General features: G+C 33.1%; 1 protein-coding gene across 2 annotated transcripts in view; it reads right to left on the bottom strand.

The window, feature by feature from the left end:
- Window positions 1-26,714, bottom strand: part of LOC145239768 (ubiquitin carboxyl-terminal hydrolase 44-like) — a 209,742-nt gene that overhangs the window by 69,458 nt on the left and 113,570 nt on the right. For both annotated transcript variants that reach the window (XM_080103205.1, XM_080103204.1), the window contains exon 3: window positions 1,188-1,358. In XM_080103205.1, coding sequence (XP_079959331.1) covers window positions 1,188-1,295 — 108 coding nt within the window. In that variant the 5' untranslated portion in view covers window positions 1,296-1,358. The remainder of the gene's footprint in view (window positions 1-1,187; window positions 1,359-26,714) is intronic.

Below are 26,714 nucleotides of genomic sequence, written 5' to 3'. Positions count from 1 at the left end.
TATGACAACAGAACTGATACTACACTATAAAAGATAATACCATAATAGATGAAACCAGGGTTTCTTTTTTTGCTTTGTTTATTTGTTTCATTCATTTAAAAATTACTTGCCATAAAAACATTTATGGTTCCTTAGCCTTTTCAGGTAAAATTAAAGCCCAGCATCCAAGCGATAGGCCTATTGACAAAACTATTGCACATATAAGAAAATATGACAATGCAAATTACAAATATATATTACAGAATATTAATTTATTAGAAACTGTTTATAAAATAAATATTTAAATTAAAAATATCTAAAACTGTGATTACTATGTATACGGTATTTCAAAATGTTATGTGTATCATAGAATTCCATGAACATTTGAGATTAATATACAAAGAACAGATGAAAAGAAATTCTTGCATTCATTCGTTTAGATTTGCCTGGGATTAAAATGAGAAGAAACCCTATGTTTTTATGTCTAACCCAGTTTTTTTTTTTCAAAACACTTTAATTATTGAAATGAGGTTGAAGAATGTATTTTTTTTTTTATTTTTTTTTTTTTAAATATTTCAATTTTTGGATGTATTCAACGTCAATTAGGTGGGACCGACTGTAAGTAAAGTGATATTAATGGAAATAAATTTTGGCAAATTTATAGTTTTTAACTCCCTCAAGGCGCACGTGGCATTTCATGAGATTCAATATGTATTCTTGCTTCTAACCTTGAACCTCAAGTAAACATTTCTATTACTTTTTAAAAAAATTTTTTTTTTTTCAACTTATTAAATTTTTTAAATCCTATTTCTTTTTTCTTTCTTTTTGGCATGAATACCAACACATGATATTGTTGTAACCAATTTTATCAAAATGAACCATCCAAGTATTCTGGCTAGTGGATACTCTTCCAATATTTGAGCAACCCAATTGTTAGGGTTAGTTATGGCTAGAAAACATTTTGTAGATCACATAATAGAAGAACACCAGATAATATGGTTATGAGGGCCTATTTCCCAAATCTTTACAAGGGGCCTGTGAACAGACAGACAGAAGCTATAATTTTATAGATATACATGTGTATGGGTGAATATGCATGCAACCATCTTCAGTGAGAGAGAAAAACACACAATATGTCACCAATAGTATAAATATCAACAGAATTCTGATGATGGTGTCTGAATTTGAGAATCAAGTCTTTTACTCACCCAAACAGAGTCAGAGGTGTTGCAGGCCTGGCAGTGCCATTTTTGTGGATCCAACACCGAATGATTGAAGGCCAAATTAAACTTATTCACATGTTTGCAATTATCCATCTTGTTTACAGCTTAGTCAATTAGCTGTTGCTGTTGTTGTTGCAAGACCAATGACAGGACATTCTGAAAAAGAAAAGGAGTTTTAAATATTCTGTAGATAAAAGAAATCATGAATCAATTGTATTTCTTAACTGAAGACAAAAAAATTCTGTGCTTTCTCTTAAAAGAGTAGCAATTTTATCGGGGTTTACTTATAATAATTTTCTTTGTTTTCAATTGTAAAGAGACTTTATGTACACTCTGAATCTATATATATTTATATATTTTTGAGAAGATCAGAACAACATCGGTACTTATTTCAAAACCAAACAAAGGGGATCCATAATTGGCCTCTTTTACCGGCTTTCTTCAAGAGGCAGACATAAACAGAGGCTGAAGAGAGTGCAGTAAAATAACTGAAATTATAGGTCCCCTTTGTTTGGTTTTGAAACCGACGGTATATGTTGCTCTAATCTTCTTTAATACATATCACAAGGTTCTCTGAATAAATTTATCTTTAGCTGACAACTAAATATTTTTGTTTAGTAGCCAAATAGAAAAATTACTAGCCAAACCTACGTTATTTTTGGAATATGACATATTCGTTCCATGATGAGTATGTACATCATAAAGATTTTTTGCATTTTTATTTTAAATAATTCTAAATATGCACCGAATTTTATGTTGAGACTTGAAGATATAAAAATTCTAATTTCTTCAGATGTTTTTTAAACAGCCTTTGTTAAGAAAAAAAAAAAAAGAAAAAAGTATATTGCATTTCTGAATTTTTGAAATGAGGATTGTTTTTTTGTATTTGGATTCATCAGACTACTATTCTCATCTTGGTGTGATTTTCACAATGTTGCGGTCGATTCGTGGCACAGTGGTTAGAGTACTTGGAAAAATCAATTGTAACAAGTGATATTCTCCTGAAGGTTGAAGGTTCAATCCTCAGTGTGGGCGACTGAAAAATACAATTGCGAATTACTTAGGACCTCTATCCAGTCATGGCTGACGGAACAAAAGCATGCTACCCTCGTGAAGTAAATAAAAGGTTCCGCTCGAAATTCCATCCAAATTCCCAAATTCGACAAACATTCCGAGTTCAACAAGATACACCTGAAGAAGGTCAGAGGTTATGTCAATCGAAACATTGAGTAAATCACACTCAAGATGAGAACAGTAATCTGATGAATCCAAATAATATGAAAAGTATATTGTTCTATTAAACTTATTGTTTAGATAATTTGACTTTATTTGTTTAAAAAAATAAAGGTTGAAAAAACATGTTTCTCTCTCATGAGCTTTGGAAGATTGTTGCTGAAAAAAAAAAAAAAAAAAAACACACACACAATCGCCAAAAGATAAGCATCTTATTAGTTCTAGTCGCCATTTAGAAAAAAAAATCACTTGAAAATGTGACTGTTTCACTCACAACGTAAAGCCCTGCATATAGAAACGAATAATATGTCCTTATTTAAAAAAAATTCTAATTTAAGCACTCTGTTGAGGTTCTTTTCCACTATTCTTACATATATGTGTGTGTGTGTGAAAACAATAGGATTTTAAATTCCAATTTATTCTTTACTGCCGAATTTAAAAATAATTTCATGTATCTTCATGCACAAACAGACGGAAGTAAACATAATTACTAGCATCTTCTGTAAATGCAGCTCATCAAAAGACCATCAGATCACTTCCAGATAAAAAAAAAACTTCAAGCAATGAACCCTTTATATGCATTTTCCTGCAGAAAACAATTCCTTAAAGGAATAAAAGATTCTTTGTATTTCTTTGTTTAGTCCTGGTTCTTTGTGCATTAAACACAAGTTACATTGAATTATTTTAAAATTCGAAAAAATAAAAATAAAATAAATACATAAAATAAAAACGAAAAATTTTAATGAATAAGGACTGGATCGTTGAAATTTAAAATGCCATTGTTTATTCATATATATTCTGTTAAATGTTAATAGTCGTCCAGCTTTCATATTGAAAAGCTCTGGTAAATTTTCTAACGCTTCCCATTAAATTAAAAGCATTCCTTGGTATTTGGGAAGTGGTATTTTCCACTGGAGAGCCATAGCTACATGGTAAGCAGCTGATGATCCCCGTTCTTTATTTAACAATTTAAGTTTTATTTTCACAGTTCTATAGTTGAATTCTCTTGTATAATTGTACATTTTCTAACAGAAAGTCGCCTTGTGCAAGTGCTAAGTCTGCGATATGTTCAATTTAGTTTTTTCCCCAGGAATTTAAACCGCATTAAAAAAAATTTTTTTTTATCTTTTTGTAAAATACTCAAAGCTTCTTCACACACACACACACACACACACACACACACACACACACACACACACACACACACACACACACACACACACACACACACACACACACACACACACACACTTTTGGATACACGAAAGGTGACTAAACTTTGAATAAGGTTGTAGCTAAAACATGTATGCACATATTTAGCCAAAAATGTTTGCATAAATAAAAATTCATATTAAAATACAGCTCTATTTGTTATTGAGCACCATCTTATAAACCGTAGCTTTATAAGATGAATGAACTAACAACTTCAGACACGTGACATGCATCTGTATTTCGACTGATAGTAATTATCGCTTCCTACACCGGTGAGAACGTAAGGTTGAAACGTGTTTATAGGTTTAAAAATAATTATTAATATATATTTTTTAAAAATATCGTTCTTATCAGTGTAGGAAGCGGCGAGAGAGAGGGAGAGAGAGTTAAATAAATTGGATTTTATTCCGATATAAAAATTAAAAAAAAAAATAAATTAGAAGATAAACGACAAAATAATAAGTGACATATTTGATAGACGGGGGGGGGGTAAACAGATAGATGTTTATCTGTTCAATATATATATATATATAAGCAACAGCAGCAAAAAAAAAAAAAAAAAAAAAAGAAAATGTCTGCTTATGCGAGGAGGGGGGGGATACCAACAAAGAATGGTTAAGTAAAAACAAAGATTTCCACTATCAGTTGTCTAATGCACGCATGTCATTAGGTGCAGCCCCCGCCCCCTAAATAGCTCCACCCTCCCCGTCGTCAGCCACTTTATCTCAGAACCGAATTGCTCTCTCATCCTTCATCCTATTCACAAAGACAGATGAAGAGTCGAGAATTTACGAGAGGGGGGGGGGAAAGAAAAAGAAAAAGGGAAAGTAAAAAAGGCAATCCTAAGTGGGGTAAAAATAAAAATAAATAAACTCTAGTTCGTTCGGATCTGTGGTTGTGGCAGTAACAGCAAGAATAAAAAGACATGGAAGAATGGGAAGAAATCCGAGAGAGGCCCGAGGGAAGGGGGAGAGAGAAGGATAGAAAGGGAGTTTAAATACAGTTCTGGGTGGGGTTTGTCAAGGAGATTAAGAACTCAGTCTAATGTGATAAAAAAAATAAAAATAAAAATAAACAGTGTACAAAAGTAAGTTAAGAATTAGTAAATAATATATGTGCATGCTGCATGTGTGTGTGTGCTGAAATGAAAACGGAAAGATTAATAAGAAAACATAAAAAAAAAACTGAGGTAATTGTCTGCTGTCAAAGCAAAGTAATAAGCAAAGAATTGAATTAGCCGATTGTTTTGTTTTGTTTTTTTTCGACTTCTTCATTAACATCAAACGATACATATTTGGTAGAGCAGAATGGCTTAATAAAAAAACAAAACAAAAAATAAAAATAAATACAAGAAAACGTTGCACGAAAAAGATCTGTAAAATTGGACAGAGGACGAATGATAAAAGGACCAATGGTTTTCATAAAAAAAAAACAAACAAAGCAAACTGACCATCCATGTCTCTTGAAGGCACCACCCCCCTCCCTTAAAAAGAAAAAAAATAAAGTAGTCCTATTGTTCCCCTTGTTTGAATAAGATTCTCCACAAAGCACAATGTCGTGCAGTCAGACTGGGACTGCTACAAGAGAGAGCGGGGGGGGGGGGAGCAGTTGCCATGGATGTTTAAGAGACAGACAAGAAGAATGACAATCATCAAGTAGAACTCATTAGGAAAGGGGGGGGGGCACATCAATCACTCAATTAGTTAGAATCCAAACTTGCTCATGGTGATGATGATGATGCGCTTCTAAACACTTTATTCGGCTTTTGCACTGATGTAAGAATTCGCAATAACAACCGACTGCAAAGAGGAATGAGATCAGAGCACATGTGCTTACATGTACTCATAAGACAAGGAGTACTTACAGAAGCATGTGCGTGTGTATATTTCCAAAATAATATTGAAATATAGAAGGGGGAGGAGCTAGTCTGATGAGATCTATGATCAAAATTGTATTAATGCAACTCGATTTAAAAAATATTTTTCAAATAAAAATAAAATAGAGTTTGGTACATTTTACTATCATTTATTATTGATATCAACCCTTCATTAATCCAAAATCTACTTTCTTGATTCGGCTCGGTTCCGATTTTACAAAGTGTGTAAGATTAGAGCCGTCTCAGAAAAGAAAATGTGGACATTTTGGTTTATTTTCGGTAGTCTTGTAACTTTCGCTTCCCTCATTTTGTCCTTTCGTCCTCACATTCCATGAGTAATGTTTCTGGCAAAAGGGGAAGAACTGTTTTCTGGGTCGGAATCTATCCCTATAACACTTATGCTTAGCTATTTTTTTTTTTTTTTTTTTTTTTTACTTTGAAGTGTTATTGTTTTTTGTTGTTTTTTTAGCTCCTTACATCAAATGGTATAATGCCTTCAAAATAACATACATCGACTGTTACTTCCAATGATGTAGACTTACTCTTCTTTTTGGCTCAGGGTAGCAATCTATTTACTTGCCTCTCCAGGAGGGAAGAGTTGAACACAAGGTCTTTTGATTTATTTGAGAAAAATCCAGCTTCACAATGGTGCAAAAGTTTAAAATTGTCTCAGTCAAGGAAGATTACTCATTGACCTAGCAAAGACAGAACAGATACTACACTTTGATTTCAGCTGAAAGGAAAAAGTGAGATTTGTTGTGTAAAAGCCTTCATTTTAATAAAGCTTCACTCACGGGCATTGATTGAAAACGTATTAGTCAAAACACCGATTTAATAACTAGTTATTTAAAAATATATCTAGGCAGTAAACCTTTTTTTAGATGTTTTATTGCATAAGACAAATACGGAGCTCTTCAGGGGTTTTATGTAGCTTTTAATGTGCTCCCACAAGAATTTTTACGCTAAAATAAAAATTTCTAATGTTTTAATTTTCATTTTTTCTAATGCTTTCAGTTTTTTCAGTAAACATTTTTAGAAGATTACACGTTAATTATCACTAACAACAAATGTTTTAGTGTTTATATATAACATTAAATATATTTATGGCAATTAGGCTACAGAGGCGTCCATGCTTCATCCCTTCCTCCATTTCAAATCATTATGCTAGGTGCTACTCAATGATCTCTACTTATTTGTTGAAGTAAACACTGAAAATCTTATGTAAATATTATAAATCTATAATTTGATTGGTCCCATTCTTCTCTGCATCCTCTCTCACGAATGTAATATTACTAGTCTCAGTCTTTTTATAAGAACTATTATGGCATGTGTTCTTCAGAATTCTTGCTTCCTTTGTTTCAGCTCGTTTGACACGTTCTTGTGGTCTTCATCAATTCGCTGTTTTGATAACTCACTGAAATGCAGCTTCCTATTCCAGTTGTTATCTCTCCAAGTACTGCAAGCTTGTGGAACTCTTTCTTGCTGACTGTTTTCCTATAGATTTTATCATAAAAAAATGGCTAATAGGCATCTGTCTGCAATAATCATCTTTAGCTTCTTTAAGTGGCTTCACACTTTGTCTAGAGAGATTTTCATAAGAAAAGAAATCTTACACTGAAAAAGGCTTCTTTTAAATTTTAATATTTTTAACTTATAAATGCACATTTAAATTTTAATATTTTTAACTTATAAACGCACATATATTATGAGAAAGAAGTCGTTCAGTTAAACGACTTCTTTCTCATAATATATGTGCGTTTATTTGAATATAAACAAAGATACACAATACAAATCTATTGATATCTTAAATGTGACTGTAAAGAAAGGAAAAGACAGAATAAATCAATTCATTTTTTCATTTAAAATTTAACAAGTTTGAAGCATGCATGGTCCCCTGTGAGTGCACAGTGAACGAGGCATAAAAAATATGACTAAGTTAATCCCCACCCCAATTTAGCCTCAAAAGTCCACAGGGGATGTCAAATCCTGGTGAAAATAAACAAACGGTGCAGTTTTAGGCCTTAACATATGTAAATTTGAGTTCTGCACCATGCAAAAAAATAAATAATATACAAATTAGTTAACTTGATATCGCATATATGCAAATAGTATATAAGAAACTGTTCTATTGTGTAAAGTTGAATTAACACACACACACTATATATATATATATATATATATATATATATATATATATATATTATACATACACACACTATTTCATATAAGCATTAATATGTCGTTACACATTCATGAGCATGTTTCGGTCAGTAAGTTACAAGTAACTAGAGACCTCTTCAGGTGATATTGCTTGCTAGAGGTCTCTAATTACTTGTAACTGGTTGACTGAAACATGCTTATGAATGTAGTGACATATTGATCCTGATGTACAATAAATAAAAACGTATCTCGCCCTATTTCGGTATTAAACACTCTCGCGTTAACCTCGTTAAAACTTCACTGACTGCTTCACCATTGGAAAATATTAACCTGGAATTGACAAGAGAATTTGAAAATATGACTATCAAATAAATCATATCGTGAAAGGGATGCTCAATATTTTAGATTGAGTACTAAGAAAATTAACTGATGACGCATAAAAAAAAATTTAATTATTGAATCATCAAATAATTCAAAGATAGGAAATACAATAGAAATTATTCCTTAATCTATGGAGTTTCAAATTAAATAACTTGTATCCCTGTCTGAACATTTGATCAATAAATGAATAATGTAAATATTTTTAGCCTTCAATTATTTCTTTAGTGTGTGTGTGTGTGTGTGTGTGTGTGTGTGTGTGTGTGTGTGTGTGTGTGCGCGCATATAAGTGTTATTTTTTTTATTTATTCAATGTTTTATTTAAACATAAAAGTTTATGTACGTAAAAATATTTAAAAATAAAATATGTTCTGTAAAAAAAAAAAAAAAAAAAAGGTGGCGGGGAGCAAAAAACGAAAATAAAGGGGAGCTAACTTCTCTCTTCACCGCTTAGGAAGTGAAAATTAAAAATATAAAAATAAGCAACAGTTAAAAAAAATCTGCTTAGCAAGGCTGCTCGAAGGTATAAACAATAAAATAGAAGAGTTAAAAGGAATGAGTAATATCTTTGTTTTGAAACTCCTACTCCACCGTCCGTGTGTTCTATATTAAAAACTAGCAGGACCAGTTAACCGGCGTTGCCTGGTGGAAGCATGACCCCCCCCCCCACATCTCATAAAAAATTAAAGTACAGTTGTTGATGTTAAGAACGGCTATCGGAATAGAAACCCATTTTGTGAGGGATGGTTGGTTGTTAAAATATTTGCCCCAAACGTAACCTTGATAATCGTTGTCAGGATGCCCACCCGCAAATACTATAAACCAACAAAAAAACTGGGGGGGGGGGGCAGTGTCAGTCATATAGAATTAGATTTGTTCTTCGCAAGTACATACAAATCTGGTGGCCACTGATTTAAAGTGCATAATAGAGGTCTTTATATCTCGGAAACTTCTCGTATCTGTCAAATATAAATGAGATTGTCTTAATTGGCATAGGCGAAAACCTAACAATGTTATCATTGTAAAGAAAAGTGTGGAGGTGGAGCTAAGGTAAAAATTTACCTAAAAAAACAAAACAAAGGTAATATATGTGCAGTGTTGATAATGAATCTGGAAAAGAGAAGTAAACAAAGTACTGCACAGAAAGTATAATTGGTCTAAAATCAAATATTTTAAAAAAATAAGTGGCCTCGCAAACAGAGTAATTTAGTTTAAAACCTACCTGCATAAAATATTGGGGTGTCAACTTAATTTTAAGCAGTTATCTATAAATATAAAAGCGAAAATGTATGTATGTATGTATGTTCGCTTTTCCTCGATGTCCACGAAAGGCTTCTTTCAAACAAGCGCTTGCTCGCTTCACAACTTTTTAAAACTTTTTATATCATCTATAAATTGTAATATATACGAATTATCCTGGAGCTCGCCTCTATTTAATTTTATTGACTTTCAAACGTTAATTATTCCACATTTCCCGCATCGGCACGCGTTACATTCGGTTTTCAGTATAAAAAAAGCGAACCTCGACTCTAATCACAGGCCCAGAGCCAGTTTGGTCAATGTCGACTTCGTCATATCAGACTGTAGCTTTCATTTCGCTTCTCCTAATAAAGAGGTAGCGGCTTTTTAAAAACAAACAAACCGATTTATTCAAAACTGTCCCGCACAAAATCGTAACTGCTGAATACCTATTATCGCTGTCACGTCAATCAAAAACGCGCACCTGTTTTTTTTTTAAATACTTTACTATTTCCCAACTGCGCGTCGTGAAGGCTTCGGTTTTTTTTTCACATACCCCGAAAAACACCCGCGCAACGCCGGGTACCCCTCGCTAGTTGAGTTATAAAAACTAAAATAACAGGATTGAAATCTAGCTAATCTTAGGAAAATATTTAAGTAATTTAAAGCACCAACATTAAAACAAAAGTAAAAAAAGATAAAAAATGTCCCGTTATAAAACAAAGTAAAAGAAAAACAAAAAATAGCATTGTGTAAGGTTTGCTAAACCGCTCCAAAATCGAAAAAAAAAAACAAAAAAACCCAATGGTACCCATACATATATTTTTTTCATGATTTGGAGGGGGGGGGGGTAGTGGCGTGTTGTTAATGTGTACATAGGTAAATGTAAGGTTATCAGTATTTAATTGTCTGTTTATGAGCGGTTATTATGTTTGTATTTGGTTTATATTTTTTTTAAACGATTGCTTCTTGTAGAGAGTGCCACCATATTTGAAAATTTCTGGAAAGTTCGTTTATGTATTAAGATGTAGATTCCAGAATAATCGAATTGTCAGCTCTCAGTCAATTAGTATGGGTGATGTTTAAGGGAGAATTTATTATTTTTGAATCGGAAAATGGAAAGATTATGTTATGTCTATGAGTTTATGATCCAGTTACAAAGAGTGCGAGTACAATATCTGTAAAATGTGTATATTTCCTCCTGATCTTGACTGGCAGAAGGAGGACGTAATATTTAGCAGGAAAAATAGGAAATACTTCCTCAAAAGATGGTGTGATTGTGATGCTGTTGCTCCTAGGATGAAATGTAAGATTTTATTATAATGACTAAATGTGTCTAAAATGGCGTTTTAAAGTTACATAAGATAGTGGCTAATATTCTAGACATAATAAATTTATGTGGCATCTGTTGTTGCAAACCTACGGTACTTTGGTCCACAGGGGAATTTCTGCAATCAAAAATTACACATGGAGATAATGCAACTGTAAAATATACCCTTCCTAGCAATCAGTTTTAACGTTATTGCTCCTCCCTCAACATTATAATAAAGTATTTGTTTTAACATCAAGTTTCTTATCTGCCCTATTTTCCCCCTCAAGTATATTATGGAAGATATATTTTAATGTAGTTCTGGGCAACACCAAGTTTCCTGTCCCCCTCCCCCTCAATAATACAAGGAAACATTTCTGCTGATGTATTATTTGACAATGCAGAGCTTCCTGTCTTCCCATTAACACTATTATTAAACAAATGTTCTAACGTTTTAATTATGTGTTATTACACATAACTGCTCTAATTCGAGTACTGAACACTTTCAGATTCAAGATATACCACTTACGAAATATAATAATGTATTATTACATGTCCCATTCTGAGGTATTAAGCATTTGTTTCAGCATATTCCACTTACCAAGTGGAAAACTGTAGTATTACTATTGTTGCTCCTGAGCAACGCCAAGTTTCTTGTCTAGTATAAAACTAGATACAAAACACATTGAATATATTGCTCCCGGGTAATGTGAAATTTAAAGACATCTGCTTTATCTAGGGTATTGAGCACTTTTGGATTAAGCATATACCACTTACCAAATATAATGACTGTACTAAACTGTATTATTACTATTATTGTTCACGAGCAACGAGTTAAAACATGCATTCTGGTGAATTTAACTTCATAATTAAATTTTAAAAATTCGTTTTACTTTACATTATTGCATTTTTTAATTTAATAAATATTCAATTAATAGTAAATACAAATAATTTGTGAAAATGAGGGACATTCCAAATTAATGCCTCTATGTTTTTTTTTTGGATTCTGCCAAAATGGGTCATAGGGAATTGAAAATTGCTTTGTTATGATGACTGAACTTATGCATTCATGCTCAGAAAATTCCATCTGTTGCAGATATTGATGGTAAGAAACTGAAAACCACCTGTCATGGATGTGTGTCAGAAGCAGAAATGGGTCATTGAATTCCTGGCAAAAATGCAAGAGTATGGTATAACAAAGCGCAGTCAAGACGCCCATGCATAGTCATCGTTTATCACTAGTAAAAGTGCATTGAGAATGGTGGTGATTATGTAGAAACACAAATTCTGAAGAACAAAAGGTTGCTCGTTTTAATGGTACCACTCCAGTACTTGTAGCACTTCAACTTTTTGAGTTGAAAAACAAAAATAGGAAATTTTTCTTTTGGAACGCCCCATATATATATATATATATATATATATATATATTACATACACGCGCACATACATACACAAAAGTAATAACTTAACAACGAAACACTTATTAAATCTTTGGCTTAACAAAGAAAACGTTATTCTTTGGAAAACAAAACAAACTTTATAAGAATGCATTAAAAATGTCTTTTCAAAATTTAATATAAGAAAAAGTTTATTGTCCATTTGTCTAAAAACTCACAAGTAATGCAGTTACTTATGTTGAATTTATGATTTCGTTGGATAAAGTAAATTGAATGTTTTAGTTTTTGTAATGAATAAAAGAAGGAATCAATGTTTTTGATTTTTGTTCAAGTAAACATAGAAATGGAGAAAATGAACCATTTTTATTTTTGTTTATCATCAAAGATGATCTTAGGTATAAAAGAAAAAGGAAAATTCACATGGTTTTGTTGATAAAAAAAAAAAAATAAATAAATAAAATTGAAAGTGCTTGAAATAAACATAAAAACAATTTCGGAAAATAAATAAATAAATAAAATAAGATAATAAAATTGCAAATGAATGATACCAAACATTAATTTATTATAAACTATTTAAAAATAACTATTTCAAAAGAATATATTGCACTATTGATTTGATGGAAATGTGGAAGCGAAAAAGGTCTTGCATTTATTCATTCAGATTTTAAATATTTTTTATAAGTGAACAGAAAAAAAAAAAAAAAAAAAAAAAAAAAAGAGGTAATGAGAAAAAAATAAATTAAAAGAATTGTTCCATGGCGAATAGGTACAGCCAATATATGTAATACACAGATTATATATATATATATATATATATATATATATATATATATATATATATATATATATATATATATACTACCACCAGGTCGCCCAGCATTGTTCGGTTGTAAAATATGCTTAAATGTGATATTTTGATTAATGCAGATTTCGTATTTATTATTATGCTAGCTGTACCTGGCCACACATTGTTGTGGTTCAGCTTGTTTAAATAGAAATACAAAAATAAATAAATAAATAAATAAATAAATAAAAATGTACTGAGTATATATATATATATATATATATATATATATATATTTATTTTCCCAGAAAAGTTGCATTCTGTAATTTTTATATACACTTTTTTTTTTGCAATTGTTTTAACAAAAGTTTTTTTTGAAAACACACACAAACGCAGGCATGGACTATATTAAGAACAATTAGCGACACGTTTTTTTTTTTATTTATGTTCTCAATACTTGTAGATACACAATATTTTGAGACTTGTTAATGCTTATAGCAAACGCCCAGTGAATCGTGAAGTGAAAAACATGCACACAAGACAGTAATGACCTAAGCACAAAACGAACTTCATGGTGTGCGAAGTAATATGTCTGGTAGGGATGCCATATTATACTTTTAGTAACGATTCATTTTATGAAGCATAGAATTGCATTCCAGAATATGAGAATTATCAAAGCGCAACCAATCAGAATGGCTTATATTTGACGAGGGAGCCATTATTATTTATGAATCTGAAAGATTATGTCAGTTTTATGCATCTATAGGTCAGTCACAATTGGTGTAATCAGACTATTTAAGGAATATGTAGAATTGGTCTCGGTGACAACTGGTAGTATGTTAGGACTAAGTATTCAAAAAGAAAAACAGGAACTCCTTCCTCTTAAGATGTTGCGATTGTGATAGTATTGCTCGTCGGATGCAATGTAGAATTTTATTATAACGACTAAATGTGTCTATAATGGTGTTCAAAAGCTACATAAGATAGTGGCTAATACGCTAGATGTATTGATTTTATATGTGGCATCTTGTTGCAAATCTACGATACTTTGGTCCAGAGAAGAATTTCTGCACTCATTTTATGATATAGGAGATTATATTGGACACAATGTATAGTAATGATTAAAAAAGTTAAAAGAAACGGCTTGTGTGCCACCAATGAGAATCAAAACCAAAACGTTTAGCTTAAGATTTACTTTTTCTTTTGACGTTAATGCCTGAGCTAAGGAGACATGTTTACTGCAAAGCTAAAAATTAAAACATGAACCAATAGCTATTACGTTATGCATGCATATTCGTAATGCCATCATTCGACCTTCACCTGGCAAATTCCATCTTTTAAATTGTCACTTTTTTTCTTTTCTTTTTTTCTTTTTTTTCACAGGAATCACCACTTATCCAGGCCCAGAGGCCACTCAAGGATAAGGGTTAATGGGTATACATTAGTCAATGTGATTATAGCGTAGTAAACATAAGTAGTGGGAATTTTGTAAATTGGATTACTTAGGGGGACGGTTCATCAAGAACTTATTTACATTGGACTTTGTGACGTCAGAGCAAAGCGAACATTCAATCTCTACCTCTCTATCTATCTATCTGGTGTTAATACTTACTCTCTATACATATCTCGCTATCTCTCTCTCTTCCTAAGACCTAATCAGCCAGACAACCTCCTCTCTCTGTAAATGATGTGGCGTGGCAGTCACTTGGCTGAGGGAAGTGGGGCAGAGGTTGGGTGTGAATATCGCCGTAACGAGCGGAAATATGTCGTCATGGCAACCAGACAGCGAACATTTGTGGCGGGAAAGCGGACCACGAGGGAATTTGAATATAGGAAAAAATACGACAGTTGGCGTAAAGACGGCGGTCCAGTCCGGTGTGTAAACCTTACCTCCACGAATCGAACCTCATCGAAGATTGAGATTTGAATTAATTGAATTGCGGATTATTATTCAAATACGATCATATTGCCGATTGAACTCACATTTATTCTTCTTTGGAATTATGATTCGAGGAAAAGATAGACTTTCGCCATCTCAACTTTTTTCTTGGATATCGTGTTTGTGAACTTATGATCCGTGTTTACCCTAACAGACAAAACAGCTAAGTTTGGCCTATCTCATGCCAATATCTTTTCTTATCCACAAACTTTTCCACATATTATATTGTAATTGCATGTCGCATACATCTGGCAAACATTCCAAAGGTACATCTATCTCACTCATCCTTTTTATCGGAGCTTCTTCTTCTTCCTTTTTGTATATAAAAGTCTTTATTGAATTTTAAACTTTGATTGGGTGTTTGTTTCGTTATTCATTGCTCTGTTGTTCCATTCCCCTTAATGATATATTTCGCTGGTTGATCCAACATCCGACGATTAACCGAAGATAAGTAATGAGACATTGGATATTAAATAAAATAAATTTATGTGTCTCGATCTGATTGCCAATCAATTCGGTCGTCCATTAACCGGGTCGTGACAACTTGAAGACGATCAGATTGTAGTCAGCTGGAAAGCAGTCAATCAGGAGAGAGTTCCACAGGCATGCAGTTCTAAGAAAGAAGCTTTGTTCTTGGAATCTACATTTAGTTTTAGGCACAGATAAAGAGTGTGTGAAATTATTGATAGTGGTTTTGCACTGATTTTCCCCAGCTAAAACCCAAAATATAAAGTTTCGCATGAGTTCGAATACCCTGTACATATAGACAGAAACTGGCTTAATAACATTTAGATTGGAAATGAGAATAAGAAATGGAGAAATATTAAAAGTAGACAGAAAATATAACAAAGAAAATTAATAAAATTATAAATATTAACTAGGCGGAAAGAGGAAATATAAGAATAAAAAATAGAAGAGCAGTTTAGTAATATATATGCAAGTAATAGTGAAAAAGAAAATAAGGGTCACTATAAAGTAATAGGTTAGGTTGGGTTTTTACGGCATATCAACCTTTTTTTTTTTGGTTATTTAATGCTGAGGTCCGTCATATTTTTTTTTTTTTTGTTAGATATTTTAACTTATTCAGTCAGCCTTTTTGGGTCATTAGGTGTTTTCTTTTTTTTGGTGGAGGTGAAGTTGGATCAGGTAAAATTATATTCTTTTGTATAAATTGGCTTTTTTTTTTTTTTAGGAATGTTAGTATTTTGTTAGGATTGACTTTTTTTAAATAGTTCTTTCAAATTGTTAACGTTGTAATAGTTCTGCCGGATATGCTCAAGGTCCCCACAATCCAAAAGAAAGTGTTTTACAGTAAAGGGTTCTTGGCATGCCATACATTCTGGAGGGTCTTCTTTTTTTAGCAGAAAGGAGTGGGTTATGTGTGCATGTCCTATGCGAATGCGGGACAAAACTACTTCCTCTCTATGCGATTTTCTGAAATTTGGTAAACATTTCTCTATTGTGGGTTTGATTTTGAAAAGTTTGTTGTTTTGACAATTATTCCATTTTTCTTGCCATTTCTTCATAACGAATCTTTATATTAGTTGTTTGTAGTCCGAGTGTGGAATTTTTAAATCGCTTACATCAAGATTTAGTGCATTTTTTGCAGCTCTGTCAGCTTTTTCATTGCCTTAGGTTCCAAAATGACTGGGTATCTTGCAGAATTTGATATTTCTATTTTGTGAAAGAGTATGTATTTTTTGTAATAGATTAATGAGTAGCAGGCTATTTAAATTTTGGTTCTTTAGAGATTCGAGTACTGATAGGGAGTCTGAAAAAATTATAAATTTGTTGTAGATGAGGTCAGTAATGAGGTCTAGTGCCAGGTCTATAGTTGTGGCTTCAGCACTAAAAATTGAAGCATAGTCTGGTAGTTGCTTCTGCAAGGTAGTGCTATTGGATATTATTCCACATCCAGTTCTGTTGCCGTCCTTAGAACCATCTGTATAGATATGCTGATGATTTGGGTATTTTTCCTGAATGTTAAATAGTTTTTCTTGATAGTTCAGTAGATGAGTTTGATTTTTTGGGAGCTTGTTTAGTTCAAAGATAATTTCAGGTTGTTTTAGTAGCCAGGGTGGGAGGTTTAGTTGGTTGACCTCATGGATGTTCCTGATTGTGATACCTGCATCTTCCACTAATGGTTTCATACGAAGACCAAAAGGTTTTATAGCTTTTATCTTTTGGTCAAATAGGTTTTGGTAGTTGGGATTGAAGGCTGGATTTGATGGTTGTGATTTTTTCCTATCGTAGACATAGATTGTAATTTAGTGCGTTTGCAATACAATCGTAGGCAGGATTATCTGGGCAAGAGAGAATTTTGGTTAAGTACTGTAAAGCTAATTTGTTGTGCCGAATTGATAATGGCGGTTCGTTGGCTTCTGTATAGAGACTATCAGTGGGAGAAGTTCGGAAGGCTCCCAATACAAGCCTGAGGCCCTGACGTTGAACAGTGTCTAGTATCTTTATATATGATTTTTTGATGGCGCCATAAATGAAGCTGCCATAATCTAGTTTTGAGCGTACTAGTGATCTATATAGTTTCAGTAGGGTTTGTCTGTCCGCTCCCCAGTCTGTGTGGGCAATGACTCGCATTAGCTGGAGAGTTTTGTTGCATTTATTCTTTAAGTGTTTAATATGAGGGATGAATGCGAGTCTTTTGTCTAATATTAACCCTAAGAATTTATGTTCGTCGACAACAGGAGTTTTAAGAGAGGATCTGGGTGCAGTTTTCTAAGCTGACAAAAGTGCACACATTTAGTCTTATTAGTGGAAAACTTAAATCTGTTTTCAGTTGACCATTTTTTTTTTTGTCGATGCATAGTTGGAGTTGACGCTCAATTATATGGATATGCCTTGAGCTACATGCAATTAAAAGATCATCTACATCTAGTGAGCAATCCACACCTTGGTTTATGCATCTAACGATATCTTAATCTTTAGATTAAACAATGTTACAGATAAAATACTTCTCTGTAGTACTCCCGTTTCCTGTTCCTTAATATCAGAGAGGCATGTTCCTACACGGACATTAAATAATCAATTGTTGATAAAGTTATTGATAAAGATGGGTAGTCTTCCTTTCAGTCCGGCTTCTTTGAGATCTTTCATGATACCATACCGCCATGTGGTATTGTAAGCTTTTTCCAGATCAAAGAATATAGCAGTCATATGCTTTTTTTGTATAAATGCATTTCTGATAAAAGGTTTCCAGTCGTATTAAGTGGTCTGTAGTGCTCCGTTGTTTTCGGAAACCGCATTGAAGGTTGGTTAATATTTTATTTGTTTCAAGAAACAACATTAGTCTGGTGTTTATCATTCTCTCCATCGTCTTGCACACACAGCTTGTTAGAGCTATGGGGCGATAATTAGAGGGGTCAGATGCATCCTTCCCTAGTTTTGGTATGGGAATTACTGTGGCTTGTTTCCATATAGCTGGAAGGTTGCCATTGAGCCAGATATCATTAAGAATGGAAAGTAAGTACTTTAATGGTTGATTTGGTAGTTGGTTCAGGAATTCATATGTTACCTCATCTGGTCCTTCAGCCGTGTTATTGGCTTTTTTTTAATGAATTCTTTAGTTCTTGAATGGTAAAAAGTTTATAAACTTCTTCATTATTACTTTTAAAGTGTAGGTTGTTTTTTTTCTGATTCATGTTTAATAGTCTGGAATTTTTTGTAATTTTTGGATGATGAATTATTTGCAATAGTGTCTGCAAGCATGTTGGCTATGTTCTTTTTTTCGGTTATTTTTTTATTGTTTATACAGAGGTGGTTGAGATGGGAACTGGTGTTTTTTCCTGATATTTTCCGTATCATTTTCCATATGGTTTTGTCTTTGGTGTTATTGTTGATTTTGGACACAAAGTTTTTCCATGATTCACATTTGGCTTCTTTTATTGTTCACCGTGCTTTAGCTCTGCATATTTTGAAGTTGTTTAAATTCTGAGTAGTTGGTCGGTTGTTGAATTTTCTTTGCAGCACGTCGTAGCCTGATAGCCTTTTTGCAATCATCATTAAACCAGGGTCGATTATACTTGGTTGATACCTTTGTTTTCGGTATGCATTCCTCAGCTATTGAGATGATGGTATCTATAAAGTGAGTGATTGAGTCTTTCACGTTTTCCAGGTAAGAGTTTGTGTTTGCATAATGATTTGAATTTATTCCAGTTACCTTTTTTAAGGTTCCAATGAGGAATTTTTGAGTGTTTCAGGACCAAAGGGTTCTAATATTATTGGGAAGTGGTCGCTCCCACAAGTGTCCTTGTGCACTGTCCAGTTGTAATCCATAAAGATACTAGGATCACATAGAGAGGTCAATTGCAGAGTATGAGTTTACAGCAGAGTGAATAAAGGTTGATTTTTTGTTATCATATATGCATAGGTTGTTGTTGATAATATTTTCTATAATGATTCCTTTTCTGTCTGTATCTGAACATCGCAACTAACATTATGACTTAAAGTCAACTAATAATATGAAGGGGCAAGGAAGTTGGTTGATAAGTTTCATCTGTAGGGTCATTTGGGGGTAGATATATGAAGCAGATTGTGACTGTTTTATGTAAGGTGGTTGTGGTGGCAATTGCCTGTAAATTAGTTTGTAGATTTATTTGGCTTTGTGCTGTGTTTTTGTTGATGAGAATGGATGTCCTCCAGAAGCTCTATTTGGATCATTTGTTGTGTGGTTATATTCAGTGAAGTTACGGAGATTGACAGTTTCAGATGGTTTTAAAAAAGTCTCTTGTAGGCATATTATAGAAGGGTACAGATTGGATATTAGAAGTAATTCATTGTTGTTGGCTTTTATACCTCTGCAATTCCATTGGATTATTTTGTTAGCCATCGTTCAGTTTTATGTTTTTGATTTCCTTTTATTTTTATTAAGAATAACAGTGGTTGTTTTCTACTATTTGATTATGGGGCTTCAGAGGCTCTGTCGTCTGTTTCCATTATTTCCAAGGACTTAAATTTGTTCTGATCTGTAGTTCTGGTTTTTGACGTGGAGCGAGATCTGTCTTTTTTGGGTTTTTCATTTATTTTCTGTTTGGTTGGTGGGAGATTTGATTTTTTTTTTCTTTGTGGAGGGTACTAGGCGATTGTTCTTTCGATTTTGGGATGTTTTCAATTTGTGTGGGTTTTTTGTTAGAGGATTGTGTTTGATTTTTGAGATCTGGTGGGATTTTATTTTCAACTGTTTGGTAGTTATTTTCAAGTACAGCTGAAGTTGACGGCAGTTGCTGTAAGATGGCCCTCAATGCCTCAACTAGTTCTTGAAGTGATTTTATGAGGGTAGAGATTTCCTTTAGTTCAACGTTTTCTATTGTTTTTAATTGATTTTTGGTTGCACCTGCATATGATCTAGTTGGTTCTGTTGTGGTGGCTGTTTCAATTTTTCTAGCTTCGGTAAAACTTATGTTTTTGGTATATTTTAGTTCGTTTATTTTTTTTTTCTTTGATCCAGTTTTGGCAGAGCGATGAGTATGCTGGATGGTTCTCACCACAGTTTGGGCATTTTATATTTCCTTGGCATTCTGTTTCCTGGTGTTCATTACTGCTACATTTTGGGCATACTGTTTTCCTAGTGCAGTGTTCTTTGAAGTGGCCAAATTTTTGGCAGTTTAGGTAGCGAAGTGGTCTGGGGATATGCTTCTACTTTAATGTTAATATATCCAATCTTGAGTTCAGTTGGTGGGGTGGGAGTATTGAAAGTTAATATGTATGTATTGGTGTTTATTGTTTGTTCGTTTCTTTTTATTGTAATTCTTTTAGTATCTATAACTTTTTGTTTTTTTAGGTTTGTTTTTATTTCTTCTAGAGAGCAGGTGTTTAGTTCTGGACATCTGATGACTCCCTTTGAGGTGTTGAGTTTTGTGAGGGTTTATATCATGGAACTTTGTCCATGTTAAAATTTCTTCGGCAATACTTTTAGTAGATACTTGTATGAGTAAAGTTCCATTTTTTAATTTGTTTTGTGTTCAGATTTTTGTTGATAATTTTTTCGATTATGAATGGGGACATTTTAGTTATTTGTGTGTTATCTTGCGATTCCAAGATTATATACTCCGGAAAGTTTGTGTTTTCATCTTCATCACTTTCTGGATGGGGTCTTTTAATTTTTTTGGAAGCCATAGAATATTTTTTGTTTGTTTTTTCATCATCCTTGCTCCCCATCCTCCTTGGAGCCCTAAATTGGGAGATGGTTAGGGGGAAACCCATACGCCCAAGCATCTCAGGGATACAATGATGATATATTCAAACAGTGAGTATAGCTGCTTATGACGATTTTTTCATTTCCTCGGACCCAGCAAGGTGTAGAAAGGGTTAGTTGTCAATAACATCAGTTTTTACTATCTGATTGGCCCTTGCCATCGCCTTCTAATGATAGTATGTGTTTTTTTTTTTGTTTTTTTTTATAAGTGTAATGTGTTTGTATTTCTCTTTTTGTGGGGGTTTACTATTATTAGGGACTGTCATGACTAGCCGGTTGATCGGGTCGAGCCTGCCTGACCGCCCGTCTAGCTGAAGTAAGGGCCAAAGTGGAGTGTTGCTAACTCACGGCCACTTGGTTCCGAGATCATGAGGTGCTCAGTCACCAGGATCCCGTTCTAAGGCATTACGGGTCGCCACCTACGGCCAACAGGTGGCCCCATTGAGGGATTTTACTCTCTGCAGGGGGGCAGTCGGTGTATTATGATACTCCACTGACAGGGTGGGAGTGGGGGGGGGATAAAATAAAATGGGGAGGGAAAGGGGTTGTTTTTGTCTTTGCAGAACAAAATTAAGCTTTAGAAAAAAGATCAGAAAACAAAAAACGTCAATGTAGGTGCATTTCGTCTCAGGAAGCCAAAGGATAGCTTGATCTGGTAGCACCAGAAAGTAATAGGGATCATTAAAGAAGAGCAAGCAGAAAAAGAAAAAAAAAGAAAAGATAGTGAGGAGAAAAAAAAATGAAGATACATTTCGTTAGTTTTGTGTTTAGTGCCAGCCATGTGCGATTTCAAAGCACTTCCACCCATTTTGCTCAAAACAAATGCCGGCGCTTCTACACTAATATAACGAAATTTTGAAGTCGATAAATGGAGTTTAAAATAAACACAGAAAAACAATGTTTTCTAGTGATTTTTTTTTTTGTCAATTCTAATAAATTACAATGGTAGCTTCCAAATTATACAGTTGAAATTACCTGAATATTACTGAATTATTAAACAAAACATTAATAGTGTTACGTGAAAAATTCTTGCCATCTTGTTTAAATTGAAACGAAAAATTACCTTCCTTTTGAACTCTCCTATATCTTACGCTTGTTTTCTTCAAATTCTTTTTCCTATAATAAATAATTTTCTACCTTATCAATTTTCATAATTTTTGGATATAATCATCTTAAAAATATGAGGAATATGTAGATACCATTGTTTTCATGTGAAATTCAGTTTTACGATTTCTGAAATTTCGTCCTAATAGTGTAGAAGCACCCAAATGTCTCTTTACATACACAATAATTTGCCTGTGGACAATCATATTTACATTCCCTGGCCAACTTGTATTTGGCCAACCAAGCACAATTAAATGTCATTTTCCCCATTGTAATATATAATATATCCCGGGTTATGCCAGCATGTTGGAAATTGGGAGTTGCTTCACAGGTTGGTTAGTGCAAAAGAGAGTGCAAGGGGTTACGGTTAACATATGTCAAACGTGGTAGATAGAGTCAGAGGTGATAACTGAGGTGTCATTCATTTCAAGTGAAAAAAAAACGATGCATGAAAAAGATGGAGAGAAAAAATATATCTTTTGGTTTGCAAGTCTAGCTTCTGATTTTGGGAAAAACAGATGTGCCGGGTTAGACAGGAAGATGCATTGAAGAAAACGCAAGAAAGTTTAAATCGACATTGTGATGGATTAGTCCCCATTTACTCGTTAGACGAATAAAGAATCCATGCCAGAAGATTGATGTTATGTTTTCATCAGATGTTCCTTTTCAGCATCGACCAGTGATGAGAAGAAGTGATCAGAGAAGATAAACTGAAAAAACGGTATGGTGACTTTATCGCAATGCATATGCACACACTAGAGATGACACGACCAGACTTCCTCCATAGACATATGGTTACGGCCACATATACATATATAGAGACACGCGTTAATAAGAGAGACAAATAATAACTAGCAGAGCCTGTGGAAATTCCACGGCAGTTGAAAATTAAAAATAAAACATCAGTAAGAAACATCTTATCAGATAATAAAACAATTATATTGAGGTTGGAACACGTACCATTAAAGACTTAACTAAATCATGAAGCTCTGGATTTTCATGTCCTGGTAACTGCTGACAATTGCATCAATTTGATGAACTGTTCTGATCTTAACCTCACAGCATTATGATCATGTTGCAGTGTGGTAGCCCTCTTTTTTGAAATTCAATAAACATTTGCAAATACAATTCCTAGTACATGTCTGTCTTTAATGTCTTCCAACAGTTCAGCTAGATGAGCATGATACATACATTATATTAAGTCAGGTCGATTTTATCTAAGTTCTGATAGCCCTAAGTTATTTATTATTTAAGGACATCTTGAATTACGTGTGTATGGAAGGAACAGGTCTGGTTTTACGGATTTACAGCAAAGTGCTTTGTAACAATTTCAGCATAAGTAGGTGATAATGTTTTCACCTGAAATGCTTAGGTTTAAAAGATCTATAATCAGCAAAACCGTCCTATGATTTTACTTATTTTGACATAACTCTTTAGTAGGTAATGATGTTTTCACCTGAAATGTGTTGGAATTTTTGCTAATTTCAACATGACATGTGCGGTAATAATGTTTTCATCTGAAATGCAGAGATTTAAACGATTCCTAATCAACAAAAGTACTATATGATTTTACTTATTTCGACAGGACACTTAAGTAGGTAAGCTTTTTCACCTGAAATGCGTAGGTTTAAAAAATCTTTAATCAACAAAAGCACCCTATGATTGTAAATATTTTGACATGACACTTTAGTTGGTAATAGTGTTTTCACTTGAAATGCGTTGAAGTTTGTACTAATTTCAATATGACATGTAATAATTTATTGTATTTATTTGCTTCCCCACCAAAGCAAATTAGGTACAAGGCCATTTTTAATGTGGGGTAAAAACCAGCCCCCCTAAAAGTAGGCAAAAAGGGGGCACTCTGGTTACCAAAAATAATAATTGTCCCAGTATAGAGGGTTTCCCCTCCATTGACTGGTACAAATTATCTTAAGTGCAGCATCTGCAGAACAGATACTACATTTTGATCCCGGCCCAAAGGCCAAGAACAGAAAAAAGGCGAGTGTCTTAATAATTTATATCAGTTTGAAATAAGTTAAAAAAAAAAAAACATTGGAAGTAAATATTATGAGTCCGTTATTTAAGTCACAATAAACAGCAGGTGTTTAGGAAATTGACCCCTACCTCTAAATTCCATAATTTACACTTTTTCTTCTTTCACGTTAATCTCATCGAGTCACAATATTTTTCTCAGTGATGGTCACAAAGTATGTGTTCAATTTAGAAGAATGTTATAATTGAAAACTGATCCCCGAGGATAAAATTCATAAAAAAATATTTTTCAAAGAAATTTTTTTTTTAATCTGAAAGTTTGTAATCGATGAGATTGACATAAGAAAAAATAAGTAAATTGTGGACTTTATAGGTGGGGGGTCAGTTTTCTAAATGTCCGGCCAGTAAACAAATAATTTTAATTTTTAATTATCAGACTGGAGATTAGGTAGCAAAATATTCTCGATCCCTCTATCACATAAAGGAACACGATTTCCCAATCACCGTTATGTTACTATGCCAACAATATATAAGCAATATCGGTATTTCAGAAGTTAAGTTTTAGATGAGCAGAACTTAAAGCTTTTTTTTTTAATAAACACTTTATTTTAAACAATATATACAGAATTTAAAAATTTTTTAAATATAAATAAAACTTTATGATATTTAACAATATAAACCTTTATTATTTTTAATTTTAAATGATATAAACAGAAGTTTTTCTAATTTTTTATTTTAAACAATATAAAAAAAACTTTCTATAATTTAAAACGGTAAACTTTTACTTGGTTTCCACCTTAACATTTTCTTTTAAAATGATGACTTCAAAGGTTAATGCGGGTATGCTGAAAACGAATATCGCATTAAAAGTTTCCGCAATTAAGCGGTTTACCAGATATTAAGCAATGTAACTTATGTTAAAAGTGGCAGCCATAGTTGTACACCAAAAATATGTGTGCTTGCGTGTACAACTATGGTCAGCACTTTACACATAAGAAATTATATTGCTTAATATCTGGAAAACTACTACATTTAAATGCGTCATTCGTTTTCAGCATATCCGAAAACCTGTAAAAGTCGTTTTAAAGGAAAATGTTAAGGTTGAAATCTAGTAAAACTTTACCATAAACTTTTTAAATTTTAAACGCTATAAACAGATTTTTTTAAACAACTATCTTTCATGAATGTTTTTGATTATCGGAAAGATTTCCCCCTTTTCTCTTCGCCACATGAATTGTGCTATATGCCTTACAAAAGTTTCTGTTTTCAAATTTCGCTTTTTTTTTTTTTTTTTTTTTTTTTTTTTTTTTTTTTTTTTTTTTTTTTTTTTACAATGGGATCATAAACCTTCTTTGGTTTGCGTGTGTGTCAATCAGATCAATAATTTCGTTATGTTGATATTTTCCATAATCGAAGTGGTCTAGACGTTTATAGACTGCCCATCCATCTAATATAATTAATGTCCCTGGTAGGATCCACAAATTAATTATCGGGAAAAATGTTTTCCGATCTGTGCTGTCATTTCTAGTAATATTGCACAGGTTTGAGCCACGTTTGACGGCTACAAAAAATCCAGACCCCATTCTTGACTTGTCTTCTGTTATACTTTCGCTTGAAAAAAAAAGTGAAGCATGCATGGCCCGGCCCCCTAAGTGCACAATGAACGAGGCATAAAAAAAAATGTTTAAGTTCAGTATTGTCCCCCCCCCCGCTCTATTTAGCCCCCAAATTCCCGAAGACCTTAACATATTTTAATTTGAGTTCAGCACCATGCAAAACTGCTAAATAGACATACACACAAAATTTTGGACAAATATGAGAAAATAGTCCCAAAAATAGAATGTTTTTATTAGCCCTAAAAGAGCCCCTGGGGCACACCCAAGAGTTATTGCGAAGTATAGACAAACAAAATTATATAGAAATCAGTTAGTTACAACTTTTCAGAAAGTTTTATAAAAATCCAAGGCATCAATTTTTTTTTTGTGTCAATTTTAGCCATTTTAACCCAAAAGGCATCCCTAGGGGGGACAACTGGAGTTTTACCAGAAAATCAGTTCTGTTACTTTTTTACTCCTATCATGTTTAATGTGCGCAAAAATTTTTAAAAATTCCAAGGCTTGAGAAAAGTGCGAACAAATGAATGGACAAGGGTGAATTTACAGGTCCACCCTCCTTTTGTGGAGGGAGGGGGGGGGAGAGACAAAGAAAAAAAACAAAAAACGTTTATATTGTTTATCTAAAATAAAGTTCTGTATACATTGTTTAAAATAAATAATTTTTTTTGTTGTTAAAGTTTTATTTATAGTGGTTATTTTTGAAAAACAACTTCTGACCGATATAGTTTATATATTGTTGGCATTGGGCAAGACCACAGTGTAGTATCTGTTCTGATACTACACTTCACCTTTTCTGACCTCGATCAGTAGAGGAGAAATCCTTCTAAACAGGAGCAATTTTTATTTTTGTTCTTATCCAGAATGCTCCTTTTTGGGAGCTGGATTTCTCCCACATTAAAAACCGACCTTGTGTCTAACTGCCTTCATGAGTATGCAAGTAAATAGGAACATAATGTTGATTAGGAAAGTTGGTTCCTTTTATGTGATCCCCTCCCCTCAAATGTTAGTTGTAAAATCAACGTTTGTTTTATACTTTATTAACCAAGTAAAAAATGGCATTTTTAC

This window comes from Euprymna scolopes, chromosome 19 (genome assembly GCF_053919585.1).
Source record: "Euprymna scolopes isolate OS-2025 chromosome 19, ASM5391958v1, whole genome shotgun sequence".
In the NCBI taxonomy this organism is placed as follows: domain Eukaryota; kingdom Metazoa; phylum Mollusca; class Cephalopoda; order Sepiida; family Sepiolidae; genus Euprymna; species Euprymna scolopes.
This window is presented reverse-complemented; position numbering and strand designations above follow the sequence as displayed.